General features: G+C 37.1%; 1 protein-coding gene across 3 annotated transcripts in view; it reads right to left on the bottom strand.

The window, feature by feature from the left end:
- Positions 1-155: 155 nt before the first annotated feature.
- kcnip1a (Kv channel interacting protein 1 a) overlaps positions 156-24,148 on the bottom strand; it is an 87,220-nt gene continuing 63,227 nt past the window's right edge. For all 3 annotated transcript variants that reach the window (XM_058797358.1, XM_058797356.1, XM_058797357.1), the window contains 7 exons: positions 12,297-12,421; positions 12,133-12,202; positions 6,037-6,107; positions 5,802-5,909; positions 5,585-5,689; positions 5,429-5,491; positions 156-2,169 (listed from right to left, as the gene is read on the bottom strand). In XM_058797358.1, the coding sequence (XP_058653341.1) occupies positions 2,122-2,169; positions 5,429-5,491; positions 5,585-5,689; positions 5,802-5,909; positions 6,037-6,107; positions 12,133-12,202; positions 12,297-12,421 (590 nt within the window). In that variant the 3' untranslated portion in view covers positions 156-2,121. The remainder of the gene's footprint in view (positions 2,170-5,428; positions 5,492-5,584; positions 5,690-5,801; positions 5,910-6,036; positions 6,108-12,132; positions 12,203-12,296; positions 12,422-24,148) is intronic.

The raw sequence follows: 24,148 nt of genomic DNA, 5'->3' as shown, positions 1-24,148 counted from the left end.
ATATATATATATATATATATATATATATATATATATATATATAAAATGTAATATATAGATGAAGAGGTCATTTGCAAAACTCAGTTTTCAACAATTTTCAAAAATCATATTTTTCTATTGTGCATTCAATCAAACTGCAGGTTAAAAATAACTAAAAAAAATGCAGCTAACTAACACAAAAACCTGATAACATAATAAAAAACATGATTTTTTAATTTTCATGATTTTTGAGTTATCTGTTTTTGCAAATAAACTCTTCATACACATCTATATAATTTTTTAAAACATATTTTCTCAACTCAGATCCAATGTTGAGAACTGAACCTGCCACCTTTGGGTTACAAGTTCAACTCTCTAACCATTAGGCCACATCTAATATTCAGTTTCATTCAGATATACGTTAGATTTCGAAGCAATTGAATTGTGAATGTCATTAATGTTGAGTTGTGTTTGTCTAGACAAGTCAAAGAGTTATATAAATCTTTTAATTGCTGTATTTTAATTAATTTCATTATTCATTATTATTTTTATTTATTTATTTTTTTGCTCTCTTGAATTATGTCACAGTAAGGTGGCATTATGGCTGCATAAAACAGTACTAAGTTTTGGCATTTCACAGCTTTCACACAATAAAACAAAAAATGCTTTTATATTAGTTAAACACAAACAAAGACAACTATGACTGCTAAAGACTGCTAAAGTTTGCTACGGCACCTGCCATCTGCATAGAAGCCAATGTGTCACATTTCACCCCAAAATCATTAGAAATAAGACATTTGCTGTCTTTAATGTATGCATATTTAAATAAAATCACTCTACTTCATTAATGAAAACCACATAATGAGGATACTGGGGTGAAATATCAGATCTTGTCCCGATGACACTGACTGACAGACAAACAGACCAATCAGAAAGCAGATATTCAAGTAGGCGGAGCTAAGAGCGATCACAAGCCAATAAGAGACGAGTGACAAATACAGACTATCACTAATAATGGACATGAACAGCAAGCAGTGATGGTCAGAATGACAAGACGCACCAGCACAAGACAAATACTGTCAAAAACAAACACAGCAGACAAGCAACTTCTGCAAAGCTGGTTCTGTCAGGACCTCTATCGTCAAAGATGATTGACAATTAGCATATAGTTTGGTTTGGTGGTATGGTTGTGTTCTGGGCAAGAGCTCCCTGTGCATCCATGCAGCCTAGCATGGATGAGAGCAGGGAGAGCAGCGATAACCCCCCAGGGTAAACAGAACAGAACCAACAAAAGTATTGCAGATTTGTTAAAGTTCAGTAATTTTATGTACACATTTTGAATTTGTCTGATTCAAAAGAGAATCAGAAGGCTGGATCCTGACTGACAGAGGAGGAGTTGGGGATGGAGGAGGGTAATTAGCTATTGAGCAATGCGAAAAACTGCTGATAATACTGACGACCTTATATATGGATGCTTAGATAGGTGTCGTATTCCTATAGGTAGATGGGGATCAGCTGAGAGTCAGCTGATGCAAGCTTGACTAACGTGACCTGCCAGAACTAACGCTACGCTTGATTTAAATGACTGCTGATGGGTCGGATCATGAGAAAACCATTGGTTATATTACTGGATTAGCATTTCTACCTAAATGACAGGCACAGAAAAATGGTCTTAGGATGAATATCTGTAGCACAATAGCTGGAGAACTATCACAGTCGAGTGTATCGGATGTTGTTCTGGAAAAATTTACCCACAATCCACCACAAATAGATTAAAACGCACCACATATCAGTGATGTATTTTCAGATCCCTCACAGTAAATTCAGTCCCATGGAAAGAGTTCAACCGGCTTCTACAGGACCTCTTGGAAACCCGCTGGGCCTTTGACACACAATTACTCACATGCTCTTTAACTAGTACCTTTTTTGGTTATAGACATATAAATCTCACATCTGCAACAGAACGAGGTCAAACACCGGGGTTTAAAGGACACAGGTTTCCCGGGATGTACATCAAACGGTCGGCACATTGCCATGGTAACACGGAGATGTCAAACTGTAACCATGGTGATTGGGGTAAAAGTTATTCCTCCTTTTTTTGATCAGATTCAACAGTTCATTGGTTTCTTTCTTCCTGGAGCTCTATATCACGTTCTCAAAGAGCTGCAATGATCTCATGATGTTTTCATCCTGAAGAGAAGAATTGCAAACAGAAGAAAGAGAAATTCAATGAGAGACGGCTAAAGAAAGGAGGAAGAGACTTGAAATCTATTATAAAGATGAAAAGATCAAGTCTGTCTTTAGACTATTGGTGTGTTCTAGTAAAAATAACCACCCAATAGGACAAGAAGCAGCTGATGAATGACCAATCACAGTTCACAGAGTTGGATTATTTTTAACTGCTGGTGTTGTATGGTACGAAACAAAAATAAAGTAAATCTGAAGCAAAATATCAAATAATAAATGTAAAAATAATGTAATTGAATAAAACTTAATTTGTTTGTTTATAATTTAGCACCATGCTGATATGGCAAACAAGTGAAAAATAGAAAGTAAATGAAACTATCTATAAACATATAGATAAATAATAAAAAATATATAAAAGGTTTATCACTGATAACAAAAATGTAAAACTAAATCTGGCCTCACTTCATTACATTTTTTTAATAAAAATGAACCAAAAAGTAAAGAGTCCTAGATGAGTTAAACCAGGGTTATTACATTTAACTAAAATTAAAACTACATATTAAAAAAAAGAAGAAAAGTTTGTTATTTGAAATTAAAAATGTTAACTGAAATAGAATATACAAAAAACTTAAACTTATTTTATTTTAGCTAGTTGCCAATGCAACATTTGACATTTTGATTTTGTTGAAAGTTAACCAGAAGTATTGAAATAAATATATGAACTAATAAACTAAATCTGATTTAAAAAAAAATAATAATAATTTGTTTTGTTTTTTTAAATGGATAAAAAAACAAGAAACTTATTATAAAATAAAAGTGACAACAGAAAATCTAAAAATAAAATCGAATTCAAATTATTAACAAAAAATATGATAGTATATCAACGACACTAAAATAACATTAAAACCATCACAGTCCATCAAAATATGCTTCAGAGATATTGGACTGTAATAAGGGCCATAAAGGAGAAGCTTCATTTATTAACAAATAGTTAATGAAGTGACATATTCGACAAAACAAAAATTGAAAAAAAATTGACAGAGTTAGATTTTTTCAACTGCTGGTGTTGTATGGTATAAAACGAAAATAAAGTAATGCTGAAAATTATTTTGGAAAGATTAAAAATGTGAATAATTTAGCACCATGCCAATATGGCAAACAAGTGAAAAACAGAAAAATTAAATGAATAAATAAATAGACTGTATATAAACAACAAATAAAAAAACAATTATAAAAGGTTTATATCTGATGATAAAAACCTACTAAATAATTCATTAACAAAAAGTTAATATAGTGACATATTCGACAAAACAAAAATCGGAAAAAAAAAAAATTATAAAACAAACAAATAAATGTATATATCTGCCTGGCTGACAGTGGGCAGGACTGATTTAACTGATATTTGATCAATACTGCAATACTCACTCTCTAACACCAGAGAGCACTGCTTACATTTAACAGAGGAAGAAAGTGACGGGCTACGACTGGAATGGAATACTAGTCTACTGCTTACTGCACAGTATATACTGTTTACTTTATAAAGAAATAGTATGTGAAGCAGTATGCAATGAGAAATATTTCAAATATGTTGCATCCTCACAAACTCACGTTTAATTCACCAAGGGGCATTTAATTATAATCTTAGAAATAAATGCTTTTAAATATTTAGCATTTTAAAAGATATTAAAATTATCTTCACCTCTTAATAATCAGCTCAAAATCCATGCATACTAAATATGTACACTGGGCTTTGCAGTATGTTTACAGTGCACAATTTTTTATGTATGGAATAACCAGATAACCTACTACATTTGCAAAAATGTGCTGTATACAAGCATACTTTGGATACTATTTTTGCAGTATATATACAGTGCAAAGAATGCATGGAAACGGCACATTTTGCAAAGGTTATACATATTCAGGTGCATCTCAGTAAATTAGAATGTCGTGGAAAAGTTAGTTTGTGGCACTGCTGAGGTGGTATGGAAGCCCAGGTTTCTTTGACAGTGGCCTTCAGCTCATCTGCATTTTTTGGTCTCTTGTTTAGATTCTCTATGGGGTTCAGGTCTGGTGAGTTTGCTGGCCAGTCAAGCACACCAACATGGTCATTTAACCAACTTTTGGTGCTTTTGGCAGTGTGGGCAGGTACCAAATCCTGCTGGAAAATGAAATCAGCATCTTTAAAAAGCTGGTCAGCAGAAGGAAGCATGAAGTGCTCCAAAATTTCGGTAAACGGCTGCAGTGACTTTGGTTTTCAAAAAACACAATGGACCAACACCAGCAGTTGACATTTCACCCCAAATCATCACAGACTGTGGAAACTTAACATTGGACTTCAAGCAACTTGGGCTATGAGCTTCTCCACCCTTCCTCCAGACTCTAGGACCTTGGTTTCCAAATGAAATACAAAACTTGCTCTCATCTGAAAAGAGGACTTTGGACCACTGAGCAACAGTCCAGTTCTTCTCCTCCTTAGCCCAGGTAAGACGCCTCTAACGTTGTCTGTGGTTCAGGAGTGGCTTAACAAGAGGAATACGACAACTGTAGCCAAATTCCTTGACACGTCTGTGTGTGGTGGCTCTTGTCTTGAATCGATTTTGCTTGACAATCCTCATAAGGGTGCGGTTCTCTCGGTTGGTTGTGCGTCTTTTTCTTCCACACTTTTTCCTTCCACTCAACTTTCTGTTAACATGCTTGGATACAGCACTCTGTGAACAGCCAGCTTCTTTGGCAATGAATGCTTGTGGCTTACCCTCCTTGTGAAGGGTGTCAATGATTGTCTTCTGAACAACTGTCAGATCAGCAGTCTTCCCCATGATTGTGTAGCCTAGTGAACCAAACTGAGAGACCATTTTGAAGGCTCAGGAAACCTTTGCAGGTGTTTTGAGTTGATTAGCTGATTGGCATGTCACCATATTCTAATTTGTTGAGTGAATTGGTGGGCTTTTATTAAATGTGAGCCAAAATCATCACAATTAAAAGAACCAAAGACTTAAACTACTTCAGTCTGTGTGCATTGAATTTATTTAATACACGAGTTTCACAATTTGAGTTGAATTACTGAAATAAATTAACTTTTCCACGACATTCTAATTTATTGAGATGCACCTGTACATACTGCAAAAAATAGTATGCTTGCATACTGCACTTTTTTTAATGTATTAGGTCATTTGGTTTTCCATGCATACTAAATGTGCACAATATACATACTGGAAAAATAGTATGCATAGTATGCCATTCTGAACATGAAAAGGTACTGTACCTCTTGACAGGAGAAAATAAACTCATCAAGAGTGACAACTCCATCTCTGTTCTTATCCATTTTCTGCAAAGAAGTGATTTATAATGTGATGAAAACAGACAACATCATCATCTTGTTGTGCAGACAAATATTCAAGATGTACAATCACAAACTGACCTGAAAGAAAGCATCCACGTGCTGTTTGGGAGTGTCTGTCTTCATAGCGGGATACGTGAAGCGGCCCATCATGTCATATATGGCTTTCACTATATCAGTCATCTCCTGGAACAGTAAAATGCATTGCATTATACATTGTGATCATCAAATTAAAGATCTTACTAAGACATATTACTGGATATATGATATTACTGGATATATTTTTTGACACACACACCTCTTTAGTAATGTAACCGTCTTTGTTAATGTCGTACAGGTTGAAGGTCCACTCTAACTTCTCTGTTGTTGTTCCTCTCAACAAGATGGAGAGAGCCGTTACAAAGTCCTGACAGAGAGAGGAGTGATTTATCATTGCAGACACAATCACAAAGCCCTGCTGACACACAAATAAAAATAACAACAGAAGAAACAGAGGAGGTGAAGAACAATGGATAAATAAAGAGAAATGGCACCTCGAATTTGATGGATCCACTGTGGGAAGAGTCGAAGGCGTTGAACAGGTAATGTGCGTATGTGCTGGCGTCTGCAGAGAAAACACATGTATAAATAGCTACATAGAACGTCTCAAATATGTTTTTGTAGTTGCTAAGGACATTTTTTCTATACAAGGGTAATTACTGTTAATGTAAAACCGTAACACTTTACAATAAAGGTTCATTTGTTAACATTAGTTAACTGCATTAGTTAAAATCAAAAGCATTTCTTAATTTTAGTTAAATGTTACATCAACATTTACTAAAATATTATAACCAAAAGTTGTATCTGTTAATATTATTTATTGTATCTGAACTAACAAGAACTAACAAAAAAACAATAAGCAATGTTAATGAAGAATAGTATATAGTAGAACAAATATACTGCTGATTAATAAATAGTACAACAAATATATTGATGATTGTACAGTAACTACACTCCCAGAAATAAAGGTACAAAAGCTGTCACTGGGGCGGTGCCTTTTCAAAAGGTACATGTCTCTACCTAAAGAGTCCATTTTGGTACCTTAAAGGTACATATTAGTACTTAAAGTGCACATATTAGAACCTAATGGGTACAAAAGTGTACCTTTTGAAAAGGTACCGCCCCACTGACAGCTTTTGTACCTTTATTTCTGAGAGTGTAACGTTAACTAACCTTAAAGGGCACCTATTATGCAAAATTCACTTTCACATGTTATTTGAACATAAATGTTTGTTGGCAGTGTGTGTACACAACCACACTATAATGATAAAAATCCACCCACTCCTTTTTTTAATAACCATATATCATTAGCAGCATCTCAGAGCAAGTCGATCACAGAGTATAGCCCTGCACGGGCCTCAAATATAGGCCCTAGCCCGGCCCGTGTCCGACAGCTTATCAGAATTAGCGGCCGAGTCTGACCCCAGGCCGTCTATTTTTTCCCCTTCTCCCAAAACAGCTTATACTACTGATTCAGCTATTAAAATAGTATGTAAAGGCATGTAAAGGCAAAGTGATTATATTTTGTTTCATTTTTTTTATTAAAGCTGCAGTCCGTAACTTTTGGCGCTCTAGCACTTAATAAACAGAACTGTGTACATCTTGCGGAAGAACACTGTAGCCGGAGCCTACTTCTCTCTTTTTATGTCTATGACAAATCACGCAAGTACCGGGTTACTCCGCAGCGGTACCTACCCGAACCTGAATAAAATAGTCTGAATATAAACACTTATTATATATGTACCGTAGTGATTCAGGATAAGCCAAAAACACGGTTTGGAAAATGGACTCATAGTGTACTTGCTTATTATATAAATTTTGTTCAATTTGAAGTTTACAAAAGTTACGGACTGCAGCTTTAAGTTCATTTAGAAAAATGTTTGGAGCATTTTTTATTCGTTATAAATTTTTGCGTATGTTTGATCAATTTAGCCTTCTAAAACCACCACGACTTAAAATAAAATCTATAGATATAAAACAGTTCAAGCATATAACAAACATGATGCGCTTTCTGCCATCTCATCTTGAACAGGAGCGCTTCACAAAAATGAACCGAAACTTAGCGAATACATGCCTCACAGACATGATAAATATATCCATAGAAAGCTTTAAATTACTGCTTAACGAAATGAAACAAATCGAAAACTAAAACTCTTTCATTACAATCATAATCCGTAAAGATGCACTTTTCTCTAAAAGCGCATCTAATGAGGAGATGGCGAGTCAGGATCGGCAACTTCATCCTTGCGACAAACACAGAAAACAATACTTTATTAGTAAATAATTCAAATATCTCCTTACTATTTCCCCCGGACACATTCATGGTAATTACTTTTGCTGGGGCTTTGCAGCCATCTTAAGCCTATTGTGTGCATTTGAAAGCAGAACTTTTCAGATGCGCTGATGGCAGGCTTGCTGCTGCTGCTGCTGGACACTAAACACCATCGAGCCACTCTTGACAGTCGCGGTAGCACGGGTTGTTTCCACCAGCGCTGCATTTTATTTTCATCACTAATTGATGGATATCTAAAATCTAAAAATAAGGAGAAGCCTAAAACCCCAGGGCCCGGTCAGCGTCTGAACTATGACATGAAAATTGGCCCGAAGCCCGGCCTTAGGGGCGTAAATAAGTCGGGGCCCACTGCACTGTCAGTCCTCTGTCGTGTCTGTCATGTGTTCCCGCCTCTTGTTTCCATATTTGGTCATGTTCCTGTCCTTGTTAAGTGTGATTATTAGTTAAGTCTTGTCCAGCTGTGTTTTAATTATTATCAGTGATTGTCATGTGTATTTAGTTCCTGCCTGTTTAGTTAGTTTTCGTCTGGTCTACTCGTTATTCCCCGGTGTTCCAGTCTGTGTCAACCTTCCCTTGTCTTGCCCTGTCCTGATGGCACCATTAAAGACTATTATTTTGAAGTTTATCCTCGTCTCCGTGTTCCTCGTTCCTCCCTGCTGTGTGCACCGTGACAGAAGACCAGACAAAAACAGTAAGCGGCGCCCCTTCATCACGTTTTGTTTTCCTTTTATTTTAAGCTTTTTGTTTTGGTTTTCCTGTTTGGTCCTGTCTGTCCCGCGGCATGGAAGTCGCCGCTCGTCCATCCCGCCGTAGCCCACCGCAAGTGGGCGTGGGAGTTCGGCGGTATCGCCGCGAGTGCCGCGAATCCAGGGCCGCGAGCTCCTCCGGTCTGCCGCCGTCCGCGGCTTTCTTCACCCCGCCGTTCGCGGGGAGTTCATCGCCGCCGTCCGCGGCTTTCTTCAGCCCGCCGTTCGCGGGAGAATCGTCGCCGCCGTCCGCGGCTGTCCTCAGTCCTGTTCACGGGCTGCCGCTCGTGCACGCCGCCGACCACGGGGAAAGCCAACCCGAACGTCGGCGGCTCCCTCCCTTCACGCCGCCGTTTGCGGCTCACCCTAGCTTTAGCCCGCCTGGAAGCGCATGTGGCTAGCCCGCCTGGAAGCGCATGTGGCTAGCCCGCCTGGAGTGTGGCAAGCCCGCCGGGAGTGCGTATGGCAAGCCCACCTAGAGCGCATATGGCTAGCCCGCCTGGAGTGCAAGCCCGCCGGCCGCCGCTGACTCCAGTCCAGACCCGGGTCCCAGTGGAGCAGTTCCACACGTGACGGCCAGGAGTGCCGTCTTGTCTTGCCCACAGGAACATTTTAAAGAAACTTACCTTGTCTTGTCTTGTCATGTCCATGGAGACTTGTCGAGGGCAGGCGGGTCCTCTAGTCGTGGCCATGGAGGCCATTCCCAGCCGCCTGCCCCTCCTGTCGTGGAAGTGGAGGCGGTTGCTGAGGGACCCTGTGAGGGCCCCTGACTCCTTGTCATGCCCGGAGGAAGCCTCAGCTTCCGAGCTAGCCCAGGAGGGCTTCCTGTGGGCTGTCCTGTCTGTGTGTCTGGCCTGTCCTGTCCCTGTCAGTTTAGCCCTGGAGGGCTATCCTATCCTGTCTTGTCTTTGTGTCTGGCCAGTGTCTTGTCTGTTAAGCCCTGGAGGGCTCCTGATACCCCCTGGATTCCCCAAGGAAATTTGGGGGGTAGTAGAGCTCTGGGTAGGGTGGGCGGGCCGAAGAATGTGGCCATGGCCACGAAGACCATCTGCCATGGCCGCCTCAGCTCCCTGCTCCGCCATGGCCACAAGGACCATCTGCCATGGCCGCCTGAGCTCCCAGCTCCGCCATGGCCGCCTGAGCTCCCAGCCCTGCCATGGCCTCTGTCTGTTCCGCTCTGGAGGTCCCTGTCCTGTGTTCCTGTCCATGTCTGTCCTGAGGGGCCTCCAGAGTGCCCACCCCCCCTCCCTGGTGGAACTGTTACGGCGCAAGGTCGCGCCTTCCGGGAGGGGGGAGTAATGTCAGTCCTCTATCGTGTCTGTCATGTGTTCCCGCCTCTTGTTTCCATATTTGGTCATGTTCCTGTCCTTGTTAAGTGTGATTATTAGTTAAGTCTTGTCCAGCTGTGTTTTAATTATTATCAGTGATTGTCATGTGTATTTAGTTCCTGCCTGTTTAGTTAGTTTTCGTCTGGTCTACTCGTTATTCCCTGGTGTTCCTGTCTGTGTCAACCTTGCCTTGTCTTGCCCTGTCCTGATGTCACCATTAAAGACTATTTTGAAGTTTATCCTCGTTCCTCCCTGCTGTGTGCACCGTGATACTATCACAGAGTCTGTAAAGTGTGACGTCACAATTTACCAGCCCCACCCACGATTGTTGATTGACACTGCCTGCCATAATCTAGCCGAGACACTGCCCTGGGTGAGCCGCACACAATCTGCCATGTTTATCTTCACGCTAGAGCATTTAAAAGCAGCATTCAAGTAAGAAATGTCTTCTTATTAAAGCTATAGAAGTTATTCAGTCCAGAGCAGTAAGTGATTCTCTGCTTTTATCTTATTCTTTGGGTCATAGCATAGACAGCAGTATAGGTACTGTATATTCTGATGTCACTTAAATCATGCGATTTCTTTCCCAGATGTTTACCTTCACAAACATAACCGACTGTTTTTGTAACTTATGCGTGTTTTTAACATCAACTTGTGTGTGAAAGAGAACTTTAGTACTCACATGCTGTGTGTAGCCACTTTCTATACGCGTGCTTCGGCCAGAAAACTGACTATCAGAAGTTTAAACTAATATGGCTTTAAAACGTGAGATTTCAGCACAATAGACATGATAATCAAAACCAAACAGATGTTTTTTTAGCAGTTAAGAGCTGTAAAGGCACTTCTCTATTCTGGAAAAGAGGGCGGGGAGCAGCAGCTCATTTGCATTTAAAGAGACATGCACTAATATATGGACGAATGTCTGTTTGCTTATGTGCATCATCAATCCGAGTGTAAACGGTGAGAGATGTTCAGGCAGGTGAAAAGTGTTTGGTTAACGGTGAATATTGACTTATCCTGTTTCCTGTTGCCAAGCCCGCCTTGATGTAGTGATTGACAGGTAGGGGGCGTGCTCGGCTCGGAATGCATTTTGCAATTGAAACGTCATATATGTAATTGTCAATGCATTTAAGAAAAATAAAAAGACATTTAGATCACCATTTTGCTACCCTTTTGCTGCACCTTTGGCTCAGAATACATTTTGAAATTCTCACTGCATTTTGCTACAATTATCACACGGTATCACAATGAAAATGCAATCCCAAGTGTCCTACCCCTAAGTCTAAATGCATTTAGGAAAAACAGCATTTAAATTTGAATTTTTCTACAGTTTTTGCTTATATATGTTAAACATCAATTTGGGTAATACATTTTCATTTTGCAACTTATAAAGCTTTAAAATATGTTTTTAATTTGCATATTAAAAATAGTGTAAACAATGTCAAATTTAAATTATATAACTGAATTTTTATTTTCATTTTGCACTAAATGTTGCACATATGTATTGGAAAATGTAAATTTAAATACAGAAATACATTGCCATTTTGCATATTACATTTCAAATTGAATTTAGCTACACATATGCTTCCATATTATAGGTGCCCTTTAACTAATGGGACCTTATTGTAAAGTAAAACTAAAACATGCAGACAAAAAAAATTGAATTACTTCAAATAAAATAAACATTAACTGAAGTAAAATAAAATATTAAAAGGAAGTTTATTTTAATTCAGCCATTTGTGAAGTCAAAATTTCATGTTTTTGTTTAGTTTAAATTTAAGTACTAAAATAACTGAAACTAATTTGCAAAAACCTCAAACTTAAGTAGCTTAGAAAATATATAGACATCTTAAAAAATAATAAAAATGACAAAAAAAGACAATTATACAACACAAACCTAATTATTAAAACTATTAAAATTAAAATGTAAACAGAAAATATTATTTAAATCAAATTCAAAATATTAACAAAAACTATAATATTATATAAAGTAACACTGATATATATCCTAAACTTAACCCTGACAGAACCTGCTGATATCTGTAGTTTTGAAGCAAAACACAATTTGGTCATTTTATGAGCATTTGAAGAAGTGAGATCCTGCTCACAATCACTGTAGTAGGAAGAATGATTTTAACTAATGATGAACACTTTGCAACTACATAATCAAGTGACTTGACTGAGACACAGACACAGACAGATCAGCTGCAAACACACACTTACCGCCGTGAGGAAAGAACTGCGAGTAGATCTGTTTGAACGTCTCCTCGTTGACCACACCGCTGGGACACTCCTGACAAACAACCAGTAAAACACACGTTAGGTTTTGACAGATGAGCATATGGACCATCAGGAAAATACGTCTACAGGTGTGTGAGTGTGCATACGTTTTTAAAGCCTCTGTAGAGCACTTGCAGCTCTTTCTTGTTGAAGTTTGTCTGAGCCTCCAGCTGCTCCAAACCCTCGGGACGGTGGCACACCACAGACAGCTCTAGATCATCATCCACCCTATCTACACACAGATTACAACAGATTTACAATACAACATGGGAAATACACTTTATTTACTTCATACGATGCATTTAAACATGAAATACAATATTCAATTTAAATAAATAAACATTTTACATAGAATATAAGAATATATTCAGATCTTACAATATATTCAGAACTGTAATAATATTTCACCGTATTACTGTTTTTACTATTTACTGTTTTTTTTGGTTTTTGTTTTTTTTTCTTCAAATAAATGCAGACTTGGTGAGCAGATGTTCACAAAACATTAAAAAAAAAGAAAATCTTAACCACAAACTTTTAAATAGTGTAGATCTAAAATAACTGCATGAGATGAGATCCACTGTCAAAAACAGCAAACAGTGAGAGGTTTATTTGTTAAACTGAAGCACCGAATCAAAAATGTACTAGTACAGAGAAACTCCCTTGTGTACTAGAGATGACGACAGCAAAGCCACACGACCGTAAAACAAGCGTTTGACATTCACAATGTTAGGAACGCATGATTAGCTCATTTGCATGTTTTAATTTAGCAGCTACCTATTTTTATCACATTTAAAAAAAATTCCTTACAGTGTTATTAGAGTTAATAAAAACCATAAAAACATTTTGTCACTTAAAATAACTGAAATAAAATTTATTTTGTTTTGTTTCAGCTAGTTGCTGAGCCAACTTTTCTTATTTTTAACTTAATGTACTAAAATAAATGATAAGCTGAAATAAAAATGAATAAAAGCTATATAGAAACGATAAAAATGACAACAACATGCAACAAAATTACTAAATCGTTTACTGCAATTAAAATGAAAACTGAAAATATAAAAATCAAAACTAATTCCAAAAACTATAATAGCATCTCAATGATTGAAAATGAAAATGACACAGTTTCTGTATATAAACTCTAATGTACCTCAAAAGTCACAACAACAACACTCAACTGAATGAAGAGAAACAAACAAACAAAGGTATGAAGGTGAAATATGAAGGTGACTGACTAGGATCATTCTGGCAGGTTAATCGTAATACATAAGGACAGAAAAGGTGTGTGTGTGTGTGTGTGTGTGCATTAAAGCACTGAAGGACACACACATGTGAGGTCAAAGGTCATGTGCCGGAGGCTCTCTCTGCTGCTCAGTGTCCTTTAGCAGCATCACATTACAGCACTGCACTCTCTCTAACACACACACAATGATCTGATACAATCTCAGCCTTTCAAAATTTCACATTTAATTCAATTATTTGCCAATTATTTCAGAAATTTACAGTACAAGCAGTTTCTGAGTGAAAATCATTTAGAAGTAAATCCCACACCAACTGTTTTTCAGTGCAAGTGTAGAACATCACAATTTCTTTGTATGTTATAAATATATATATGATGAATGTTTCTCTCATTGACACCTTGATCTTATTCCACAGCTGGTGAAATTCATTTTTCTGCAGAATTACAGTGAATTACAGTGATAAATGCGACTTTCTGACAGAGGTTAAATCTGATTCACGGCACAAATTCTTTATCAGACGTCTATTCTGTTAAACCATAAACCCTCAAAAACTTGACTTGAAGCATCCAGACTCTTTAGTTTAGTAGTTTTGTGAGTCTCACCCTCGGTGCTGATGAGTCCGAGCATGTGCAGGAGTTTCAGAGATCCACACAGCAGCAGCACTATGGCTAAAGTTTGCAGTCCGTCTCCCTCTGCTTTCTCCATCACTCTTGATTCTCTTTAATAGCCTTAATAATCTTATTTTCCTCTCGCTTTCATTCCAGGCTCTTTCTGTATTTGCTGAGCTCTCAACATTCATCTTTATACACACCTCTCTCTCTCTCTCTCTCACCTGACATCTGCTTCTTTGTTTCCCAGTTTGTCCTCTCTGTCTCTCTCTCTCTCACTCTCTCTGTGTTTCGGAAATATTCACAGTGCTGTTTATCAAATTTTCATTTTGCAGAACAATCAGAGTACAGCAAAATCCAGAATTAGCCCTTTTCAATTCAAAAGTAGTGTTATTTTATACTATTTTTATAAAATAATTAGGATACTACATTTTTTATTAACCTTCAATAAAACAAGTTTTTTTCACATGACAAAGTTTTTTTTATGGTTTTCGTTTTAGTTTACTATAATAACACTGATCACAATTCAAAATTTACACAAAAGTAGTCAAACAAATAATTACACATTCATTTTAACTATTTACACCAATTATGCCTGATATATTGAGTGATACTATACATCTAAATGTATTTCATGTTCAACATCAAAAATTTTTTTAAATTATGTCAATAAATTATTATTTATTTCATAGTGCTTCATGGAGGGAAACAGGTTCAAATGTATCAAAATATGAAAAGTAGAAAAAAATTACAAACATTTTTTAAAGAAAAAATTTATTATAAAAAAATTAATATTGAGGACTTTAGTTATTGACAAACAAATTTTAAATTGTAATTTAGTTTAGTTCAAATTTGTTTTATTTTACATTGTAATTTAGTTTAGTTAAAATTTGTTTTATTTTACATGGAAAAGGTTTTTTAATTGTTTTAGTTCACTATGATAACCCTGATTACAATTAAAAAATTACGTAAAACTATTTAAACAAATAGTTACATTAATTTGTACTATTTACACCACTTAAGCCCTGATATATTGAGTAATACTACACTTCTAAATGTATTCCATGTTCAATGTAAAAAAAAAAAAAAAAAAAACATTTTTATTATTTGTTTTATAGTGCTTTATTGTGATAAACAGGTAAAAATGTATAAAATATGTAAAGAAACAATTTACAAAAGTCTTTTAAAGTTTATCTTTGATATTGTCAGTCCTGTCTTGTGTTTCCCCTCCTCTCGTGCCCATATTTGGTTTGTTCCTTTTCCTGTGATTATTAGTTAATTAGGTGTGTGATTGTTCCCCATCTGTTTCAGTTCTCCTCCCTTGATTTCTGTGTGTTTATAAGTCCTGTGTTCCCTGACCTCTGTGTTCCGTCTTATATTGTCACGCATTGTCTTTTTGGATGTCCATGTCTCCTATGCTTAAAATAAATCTAAGTTTTGGTTATATCCCTCGTCTCCGCGTTTCCCTGGATCCAGAGAGGATCGTGACAGAAGACGGAACCGACAAAAAAGGAGATGGAATCCGCCGTCGCCGTTCTCACCCTTGCCCGTAAGGATCTCCCCTTCTTTGAGTACGCGGCGGAGTTCGTCCAGCTCCGCGCTGCCAGAGCGTCCCCCTGTGCCTGCGCCACGAAGGCGCCCCCAGGAGTCTCCGCTGGGCCCGTCCAGCACCGCGCTGCCAGAGCGCCCCCCCCAGTGCCTGCGCCACGAAGGCGCTTCCGAGAGTTTCCGCTGGTCCCGTCCAGCTCCGCGCTGTCACAGCACCCCCCAGTGCCTGCGCCACGAAGGCGCCCCCAGGAGTCTCCGCTGGTCCCGTCCAGCACCGTGCTGCCAGAGCTCCCCCCAGTGCCTGCGCCACGAAGGCTCTCCCAAGAGTCTCCGCTGGTCCCGTCCAGCTCCTCGCTGCCAGAGAGCCCCCCTGTGCCTGCGCCACGAAGGCACTCCCAAGAGTCCGCTTCCCCTGAACCCCAGCAGAGAGGCCGAGGTGGGGGCTGGGGCCGAGGTCTCGGAGGCAAATCCGCCATGGCCGCCGGAGTCCCCTGATCCGCCTTGGCTCCCGGAACGGGCGCCGCCCTGGAGGCCGTCTGTGTCTCCTGGTCCCTAGAGGCCTCCAGAGCGCCCCCCCCCCCCCTCCCCGTTGGATGTTGCAAGACGCGCCTTGTGGGAGGGCGGAGTAATGTCAGTCCTGTCTTGTGTTTCCCCTCCTCTCGTGCCCATATTTGGTTTGTTCCTTTTCCTGTGATTATTAGTTAATTAGTCCCTAGCCATGTGTGATTGTTCCCCACCTGTTTCAGTTCTCTCCTCCCTTGATTTCTGTGTGTTTATAAGTCCTGTGTTCCCTGACCTCTGTGTTCCGTCTTGTATTGTCATTCATTGTCTTTTTGGATGTCCATGTCTCCTATGCTTAAAATAAATCTAAGTTTTGGTTATATCCCTCGTCTCCACGTTTCCCTGGATCCAGAGAGGATCGTGACAGATATGAAAAAAATCTACATCTGGCCTCAATTCATTAAATGATTTTATATGAAAAACTTTACAAAAACGAAAAATTAATTTTTGTTTTCAAATACCTTCAAAACATAAAAAACCTGACATCATAATCTGAATATATTTGAGTAAATTAGAGTATTGTGGGATATGAAATGTTCTACTATGGTCAACAACAAAAAATTAATTTATTGAACGTAATTAAACAAATTAATTTGGGTGGCATTGCACCTATTACCTAATGTTTCTGGATGTACTGTATATGGCTAATTCATATTGAAAAGTCAAATTTGCAACTGCATCAATTTCATTCCATTTTAATTCTATGCTTTTAAATGCAAAATCACACTACTTCAATTCACATTCATGCATTATGGATTCTGAATGGCGCAGAAGCCTGAGGGGAGTGTGTGTGTGTGTCCTTCACACTCTCAGGTGAACCTACAGCCCTAGGTGAGTCCTGCCCTCAGGTAGGACATTAAGAACAATGTCAACTCACCAAGTGTGTGTGTGTGTGTGTCTGCCAGAGAAGAATGGCAATGAAATATCATGGTTTGTAGATCATAACAGTGCTGCTATACAATTAGGCTATATATGTAACATTGTTATATTCAGCCCCTTGTTCTCCTTCAGAAAAATGACCGTTCTGACCAAGCATGAGTCAACACAAACACACACACACACACACACATCTGGTTTGCTATCCTTGTGGGGACTCTCCATAGGCGTAATGCTTTTTCTGTGATTTATTAGCTTGTTTAGCTTGTCCCCACCATGACACGAGTCCCCATGAGTCTGTGTGTATTCAGGTTTATGTCCCCACCTGAATAGAAAAACAGGTACACAAACACACACACACGCACGCACACACACAGAGAACTGCAGGTTTGATTAATGAGCTCATTTAGATGGCAAAGTTCATACATGACACACAGAGACAACAAAAGACATATTTATACAGACACATTATTCCAGATCTAAATATACCAAAACATTAATTTATTCATTAATATTTCATATTCATATTTCATAGATTAATAAAGTATAGCCTAGTACCTTTAGTTCATGAAACTGCATGTTTCTACTGTCATTGATTTATATCTACACATTTCTGTTTGTAATGCTTAACCTTCTGATCCCTGACAGCCACTATAGCCTATGAAGCCTGCTGTATGATGTCTGATACACAAACAAGGCCTCTAAATGATCAACATGATAAAAACTGTGCTGTTAAACCTGTCACACAATCTACTACATGTCTTCTGTCATCTGATTGATAATTTAGACTTTTTCAGCAAAGTTGCAGTTGAAGCAAAGTTTACTTGATTATCCAGACATGATTATTTGAACAAAAATCAGCGAGTATCAAATATGATCATCATCACTTAAAAAAAGAAGAAATGGCACAGCGGATGAGAAGAGTTTCTATTCTGTTTGTATTTGAGCTCCATAAGATTAGGCATGTTACGCATCTTGCTAATTACTGTAACTATCAGGAGCCATTTTTTATTGGAAGGATAGCATTTAATAAACTTACTTCCGTATGTATATCAAAACATACATTTTTGGTTTTAATATTTGTATTGTGTTGTAACCGTGTTATAAAAGCAATATGATTTATTCACAATACAGCAAGCCTTCGAGTACCTTATTGCTTACATGAAGAAGAAAAGCATTGAGATATTTCCTGTCTGATTTAAAAACTCTTATAAGAAGGTTGAAACTGCCACTAGATGGAGACAAACAACCACAAAACCAACCAGCATCACCTGCATTGTGACATTCAAATGCATTTACTCTTAAATATTAATGGATACATTCAAAATTAAACACCACATAACCACACTTTTACTACAACATTTCATGCATGCATTATACGGCTGCTTTATTCCCACAGACTCGTATTCAGTGTCATGATACAAACACACTTACTTCACTGTAATCCTCTGGTTTGCATAATCTGAATTAGCATAATCTTTGTATTACCATAGCAAGAAGAGCTCCATTTTTGAGAGCGAAATATATCCAGAGAAAACACACACTTCTCTCTCTCACACACACACACACTGTCGACAGTAGTATGAGAAATTACACTGCGCAAATCAAGGCCTGACATATCACTAATTAAGACAAACGTTAATCACACACACTTCTCATCACTCCAGCCGTGTAAAAACCCATTAAATACCGTTCCACTTCAACCATCTTCCTCAAGCTGTATTCAGCTTATAAATGACACATACAGAGGATGCTTTCTGTGATTTTTCACATTATGCGCACATGTGTGGTGGATGTATGCGATGAGCCAGTAAGGCTTCTATGGAAAATCATTTATCTTACACCATTAACAACAATCAACCAATACTATAATATTTTTTAATTTACTTTAAGGTTTCATGGTGACAGCAGACATGCAAATGAAGGATTAATTTAAGACATTGACCCAAACAATTCTCCCACTGCAATTCATTTTATTCCAATGTTACCAAAATCAAATCTGTTGACATTTGAGTGGGTGAGTGTCAGGATTATGCGCCTGTCTGTGTTGTGTTTTGCTCCCCATGTGTTCCGTGACCTAGTTTCTCCCCAGTCTGATTGTTTATTTGATTCCAGGTGTGTCTTGTCTTCCTTTCTGATTATCCTGTCTTTATAAGCCCCAGTTCTTTCAGTTAGCATTTGTTGGTCCTTGAATGTCTTCCTTTGCATGTGCTCTATGTTCCCATTTGGATAATTAAAGGCTGTCATTTTGTGAATTCCTCGTTCCTGGCTTCCTTGACTCCCTGGTATTGTGACAGTGAGTTGTTTGTTTGATAAGTAGTCTTTCAATTTCCTCAAGATTTACCTATCTAGGCTGAGTTGCAGACTAAAAGAGGCCTTTGCATTACCTATATATAAAATAATGATTATTATTTAAAATCTAAACATTAACTGAAATTTAAAATAAAATCAATTCAATCATAATGATAAATTGGCAACTTGCTGAAATATAAATTAAAAATGTATAAGTTAATAAAAATAAACATGAAAAACTATAAACATTTTAAACAAAAATTCAAAAATAAAATAAATAGAAAATTACTAAAACTTCTAAATTAAAAGAAATATAAAAATAAGAACATTCAAAATGTTAATAAAAACTATAATAGCATCTCAGTGATACTAAAATAACTCTGGTTTGAATTAGGCAGGCATCATCGCACTGACAGGGTAATGATTCGATCAATGTCTTGTGCCTATTTTCCTTTATCTGAATTGTTTTGAGCACCGCCTCTGCTAAGTAAAAGTGTGTGTGTGTGTGCACATGTGTGTTCGTGTTTTCATCACTATGTACAGTATGAATAATAGAAGTGCGTCCAGAAGAAATGGTCCACTTTTTTCTTGCAAAAGCATCACCACAGGAACTCACAAGAAGCATTTAGCTAGTTATCTCTATGAAATTATATCAGATAGACTTCATTAGAAAGGATAATCACAAAAGATTGAACCAAACCTATAGTTTATTCACTGACCATCTGCTGCATACTACACAAAACAACTAGAACGCACTTTGATAAAGGGATAGTTCACCTGAAAATTCTTAAATTCTGTATTATTTATTCACCCTCAAGTTATGAGTTTCTTTCAGCTGTTGAGCACAAAAGATATATATATATGTTTGTATAAACTTGAGGGTGAATAAAAGATGTTAATATTGCTATTTTTTTGGTGAATTACCTTTAATGTGGGAACAACGAATCTGACTTGTTGGTACAATTTTAAGAATAAGGCACAAATTTAATTCATAAATACAAGTTGGTCAGATGGTCTCTTCCTGTATAACCAGGCAACTGATCAAAATAACATGTACTGCAATACAGACTTTTATATCAAAAATCTACACAAGATTTCTAAACATTTCTTGTCAACTGAACCACTTTGACCCAAAATATTTTAAGTATCCCTGAGATTAATATATCAATGTCAGGATTGGACCTGTTTTGTCATGTGTTTCAGTTCCTGTTTTGCTTTATTTGGTCTTGTTCCAGTCCTTGTTTAGTTTGATTATTAGTTGATTCCCCGCACCTGTCTGTCCCTCATTATCTTGTGTTTATAAGCCCCAGTCTGTTCAGCCCCAGTGTGTGTTGCTCAAGCACCTGTTGTGATTATTCCCAGTGTTTCCTTGATTAAAGACTGTTAATCATTTCCTCATGCCTCCATCGTGCTCCCTGAACAGTGTAGCGTGACAATCAATAATAATAGTTCAATAATAAGTTAATATTTCAATAACTGAACACATCTGCATGTTCACAGTTATGTGATGTTGGTTAATAGTCACATGAACAAACACAACTGATTGTCTGTAGTCGGAAATGATTTCTTTCTTTCAATTTGACATTTTAGTGATTTATTTAATAGATTTACAGTAACTAACGAGTGCCACTTTGGCAAAACCAGACCTAGAAAAACACTTATACAAACATTTACTTTATCAATCAATCATTTTAACATCCCACAAAAGGACATTCTATCAGATGTAGCTCACTTACTGGTTGAAATTTAAACAATAGATGCCCATCCAGGCACATTAAGTGTATAAACAGCTCAGATAAACTCTCAACAACACAGAGAGAAGAGCTTAGAGCTGCTGCAGTTCTCCATCAGTGTCCAAACCACACTAGAGGAAGCAGACAAAGAGAACGAGAAGTGAAATAACGCAAAAATACTCATATGATCCCAGCGGTCAACCAGATATCTGAAATCGATATCTGGAGAGCAGGGTGACTGATGATCAATATAATGCCAATATGCTATAATATAACTATACACATTACAATATTTATGCAGAAAAAAAATCACTATAATGCTGAAAATGATCCACTGACAGGGAACCAACTGGACAAAGCTGATGCTGATAATCTCAAATTATTCAAGTGCCATCTGAATTAATCAGCCCATCTGATATATGCAAACACATTCTTACAGTGTTTTTAACACAGAGAGAATTTTCCAGAAGGGTGATTCAACAAACAAGCACAACTTAGAGGGAGCAAATGAACGGTTGGTCGGTGTGTGTGTGTGTGTGTGTGTGTGTGTGTGTTGCATTAAGACATAACTGCAGGCAGTGTGGGTGTTAAATTCAAGACATCTGAAATATTCACTAGAGGAAAACCCACAGCCACAGGTCTAACACACACACACACACACTAAGATCATGAGACATGAAACACATCCTGAATAAACTCAAAAACTAAATCTAAGATAAATATTATAAATATTATTTATACGATTTTTATATTATAAATACATGATACATAGAGTATAATATATTTTATATTTATTTAATATAAAGTGATCTTACTGTGAAGTGTTGATCAATTCATACATATTCAATCAATATTGATCAGCTATTCTTAAGATGTGTCTGTCAGATCAATATCTCACTCTCTGCTTCCCATCTGAAATGATCGAAGCACACATCAATCAAATCTGTTGATACATGTAAAAAAAAAAACTTGTCATTTACATTCTGTCCGTACTATCATACTGCTGCGGTTTAATCTCTGCTCATCCTGAATTTAATCAAGACTGTGCGCGCAAGTGGATTTTAATTTTAATCTAATTACGGATCAATGGCAGGAGGGAAAAAATATATATATATATTAATAATATATAAACTTTCTGGCTCGTGTCCCTGAACAAATTCAAAACCTTCCAAAGTTCCAAGTTTGAAAGATGACTGAAATAGCCTGAATAAAACAAGAGAGTCTAACAAACACACAAATAAATCAAAATGATGAAAATGAGTCATGGTATCTAACAAAAATAATGAACTTTCATAAAGCTAATAGTGAAAGGTGAGTGGTTAACGTTACATGACTGTACTTCAAAATTATAAAAATACAACATTAATATGATTTTCCAAAACTGTTCACTACTATTCACTTAAATTTGCTTTCCACTACATTTCGAACTAATATGCTTCTTTACAACTCAGCAAGTTGGCATTTAGAATTTAGTTCCCCACTTATAAATACATTTTCATTTGGTCATTCATGTGCTTGAAAATCATAATCAATATTTCTGACTCGACTTGATGGCACATTATTCCAGCCTGAAACTCCCTGATACCAGACAGTTTTGAAATATATCTTCCCATTTTTGTGCAACATGCTTCAGACGGCCCAATTTGCAGTTATTAATTGATAAATTGATTTGTCATTGATTGTCATTGGCAAACCTGCAGCTCAAGAATAATGATAGCAGACTCATTCATTTACAGGCCTAGACTGACGATTTCACACCAATGAACGAGAACAAGAGAGGAAAGAGAACGAGTGTGAGCTTAATAGGGCGTATCGAGCTTCATTTCCTATTTTGCTCCACTGAAGCTGCATATTATGAATGAAATTAATGTGCGACTTCAGCTCTCAGATATGCAAATGATCAGTTTTGGATTTGTTTGTTTGTTTATGATTTAATGCCATGCTTATTTTAAGATTTCTTTTTTAAAGATTAAGCACAAATTAAATTATTTAGGACAATTATATTTATTTTTTGCATTTAGATTATTTATTTATTGCATTTTTTGCATTCAAGTTTTACGTTTTAAAGGGGTCATGAATTGAGAAATCAAATTTTCTTTGATGTTTGATGATGAAGAGGTCATTGTACTATAAAAAAACATCCAGTTTCAGAACTCAAAACTTCCTAATTAGTCCAAAATCAGCTTTTATTAAAATCAGAAAATGACTCATAAAATGTAATAAAGCAAAAAAAAAAAAAAGATGGAAGACATGTCTACACTTCCTTCCACTATTGAAAATTATAGTCACATTTTAAAGTCCCACCCAAGCTGTCGCAGATCCAATCGTATGCATACAATCATGACATCACATACCGTTTTTATAGTATCAAATAAATAACTAAAAGCAAACTTATTAGAAAACGAACACTTATAAGCGTAACAAGAACTACCTAAAACAACGAAACCATCTTTGGGATCCCATTCCTTTACATGGAGAGAGTGGGCTTTACGACCTATACTGCAACCAGCCACTAGATGGCGATTAAAGTATTTTGGCTTCACTTTTGAGGTTGTGTGCGGCATACTTGCTTGTTTCAGAATTTGTCACATTATGATGTAATAGTGCAACGAAAGCCCGCCTCTGCAGAATCAGATCAATGCCTACTTCTACATCATCGCATCTTTGGCCCCGCCCACTGGAGCGTTAGTGAAATGGAAGGGGAGAAAAGAGCAATTGGATCACTTGGCTAAAAATAATATTACCTTCCAAAGGATCCTACTCCTAAAAGTGATTATTTATTTTTAACTATTGTGGATGTTAAAGTAGAGCATCATTTGTTTGATCAGTACATTTCACTGTGGAATCTTTGGTAAATCACATGTCTTTGATGCTGATTAAGGAATTTATTCGGTAAAAATGTTTCCATCATAGCGCATGCTTTTTTTTAACGGATAAGAAATTTATCTGACTTAGTTGAGAGCATGGGTTTTTATGCATGTTTTTAGAATTTATTTATAGAGTCCTTTTATTTATAAATTATGATAATTTTTGATGTAAAAATCATACTAACATTATGTGCACCTTTGGAAACATTATCAAATAATGAAAAAAATGCAGTTCATGA

The sequence above is a fragment of the Onychostoma macrolepis genome, chromosome 14, assembly GCF_012432095.1.
Source record: "Onychostoma macrolepis isolate SWU-2019 chromosome 14, ASM1243209v1, whole genome shotgun sequence".
Taxonomy (NCBI): Eukaryota; Metazoa; Chordata; class Actinopteri; order Cypriniformes; family Cyprinidae; genus Onychostoma; species Onychostoma macrolepis.
Note: the sequence above shows the minus strand (reverse complement) of the source record. Positions and strands in the feature narration are given on the sequence as shown.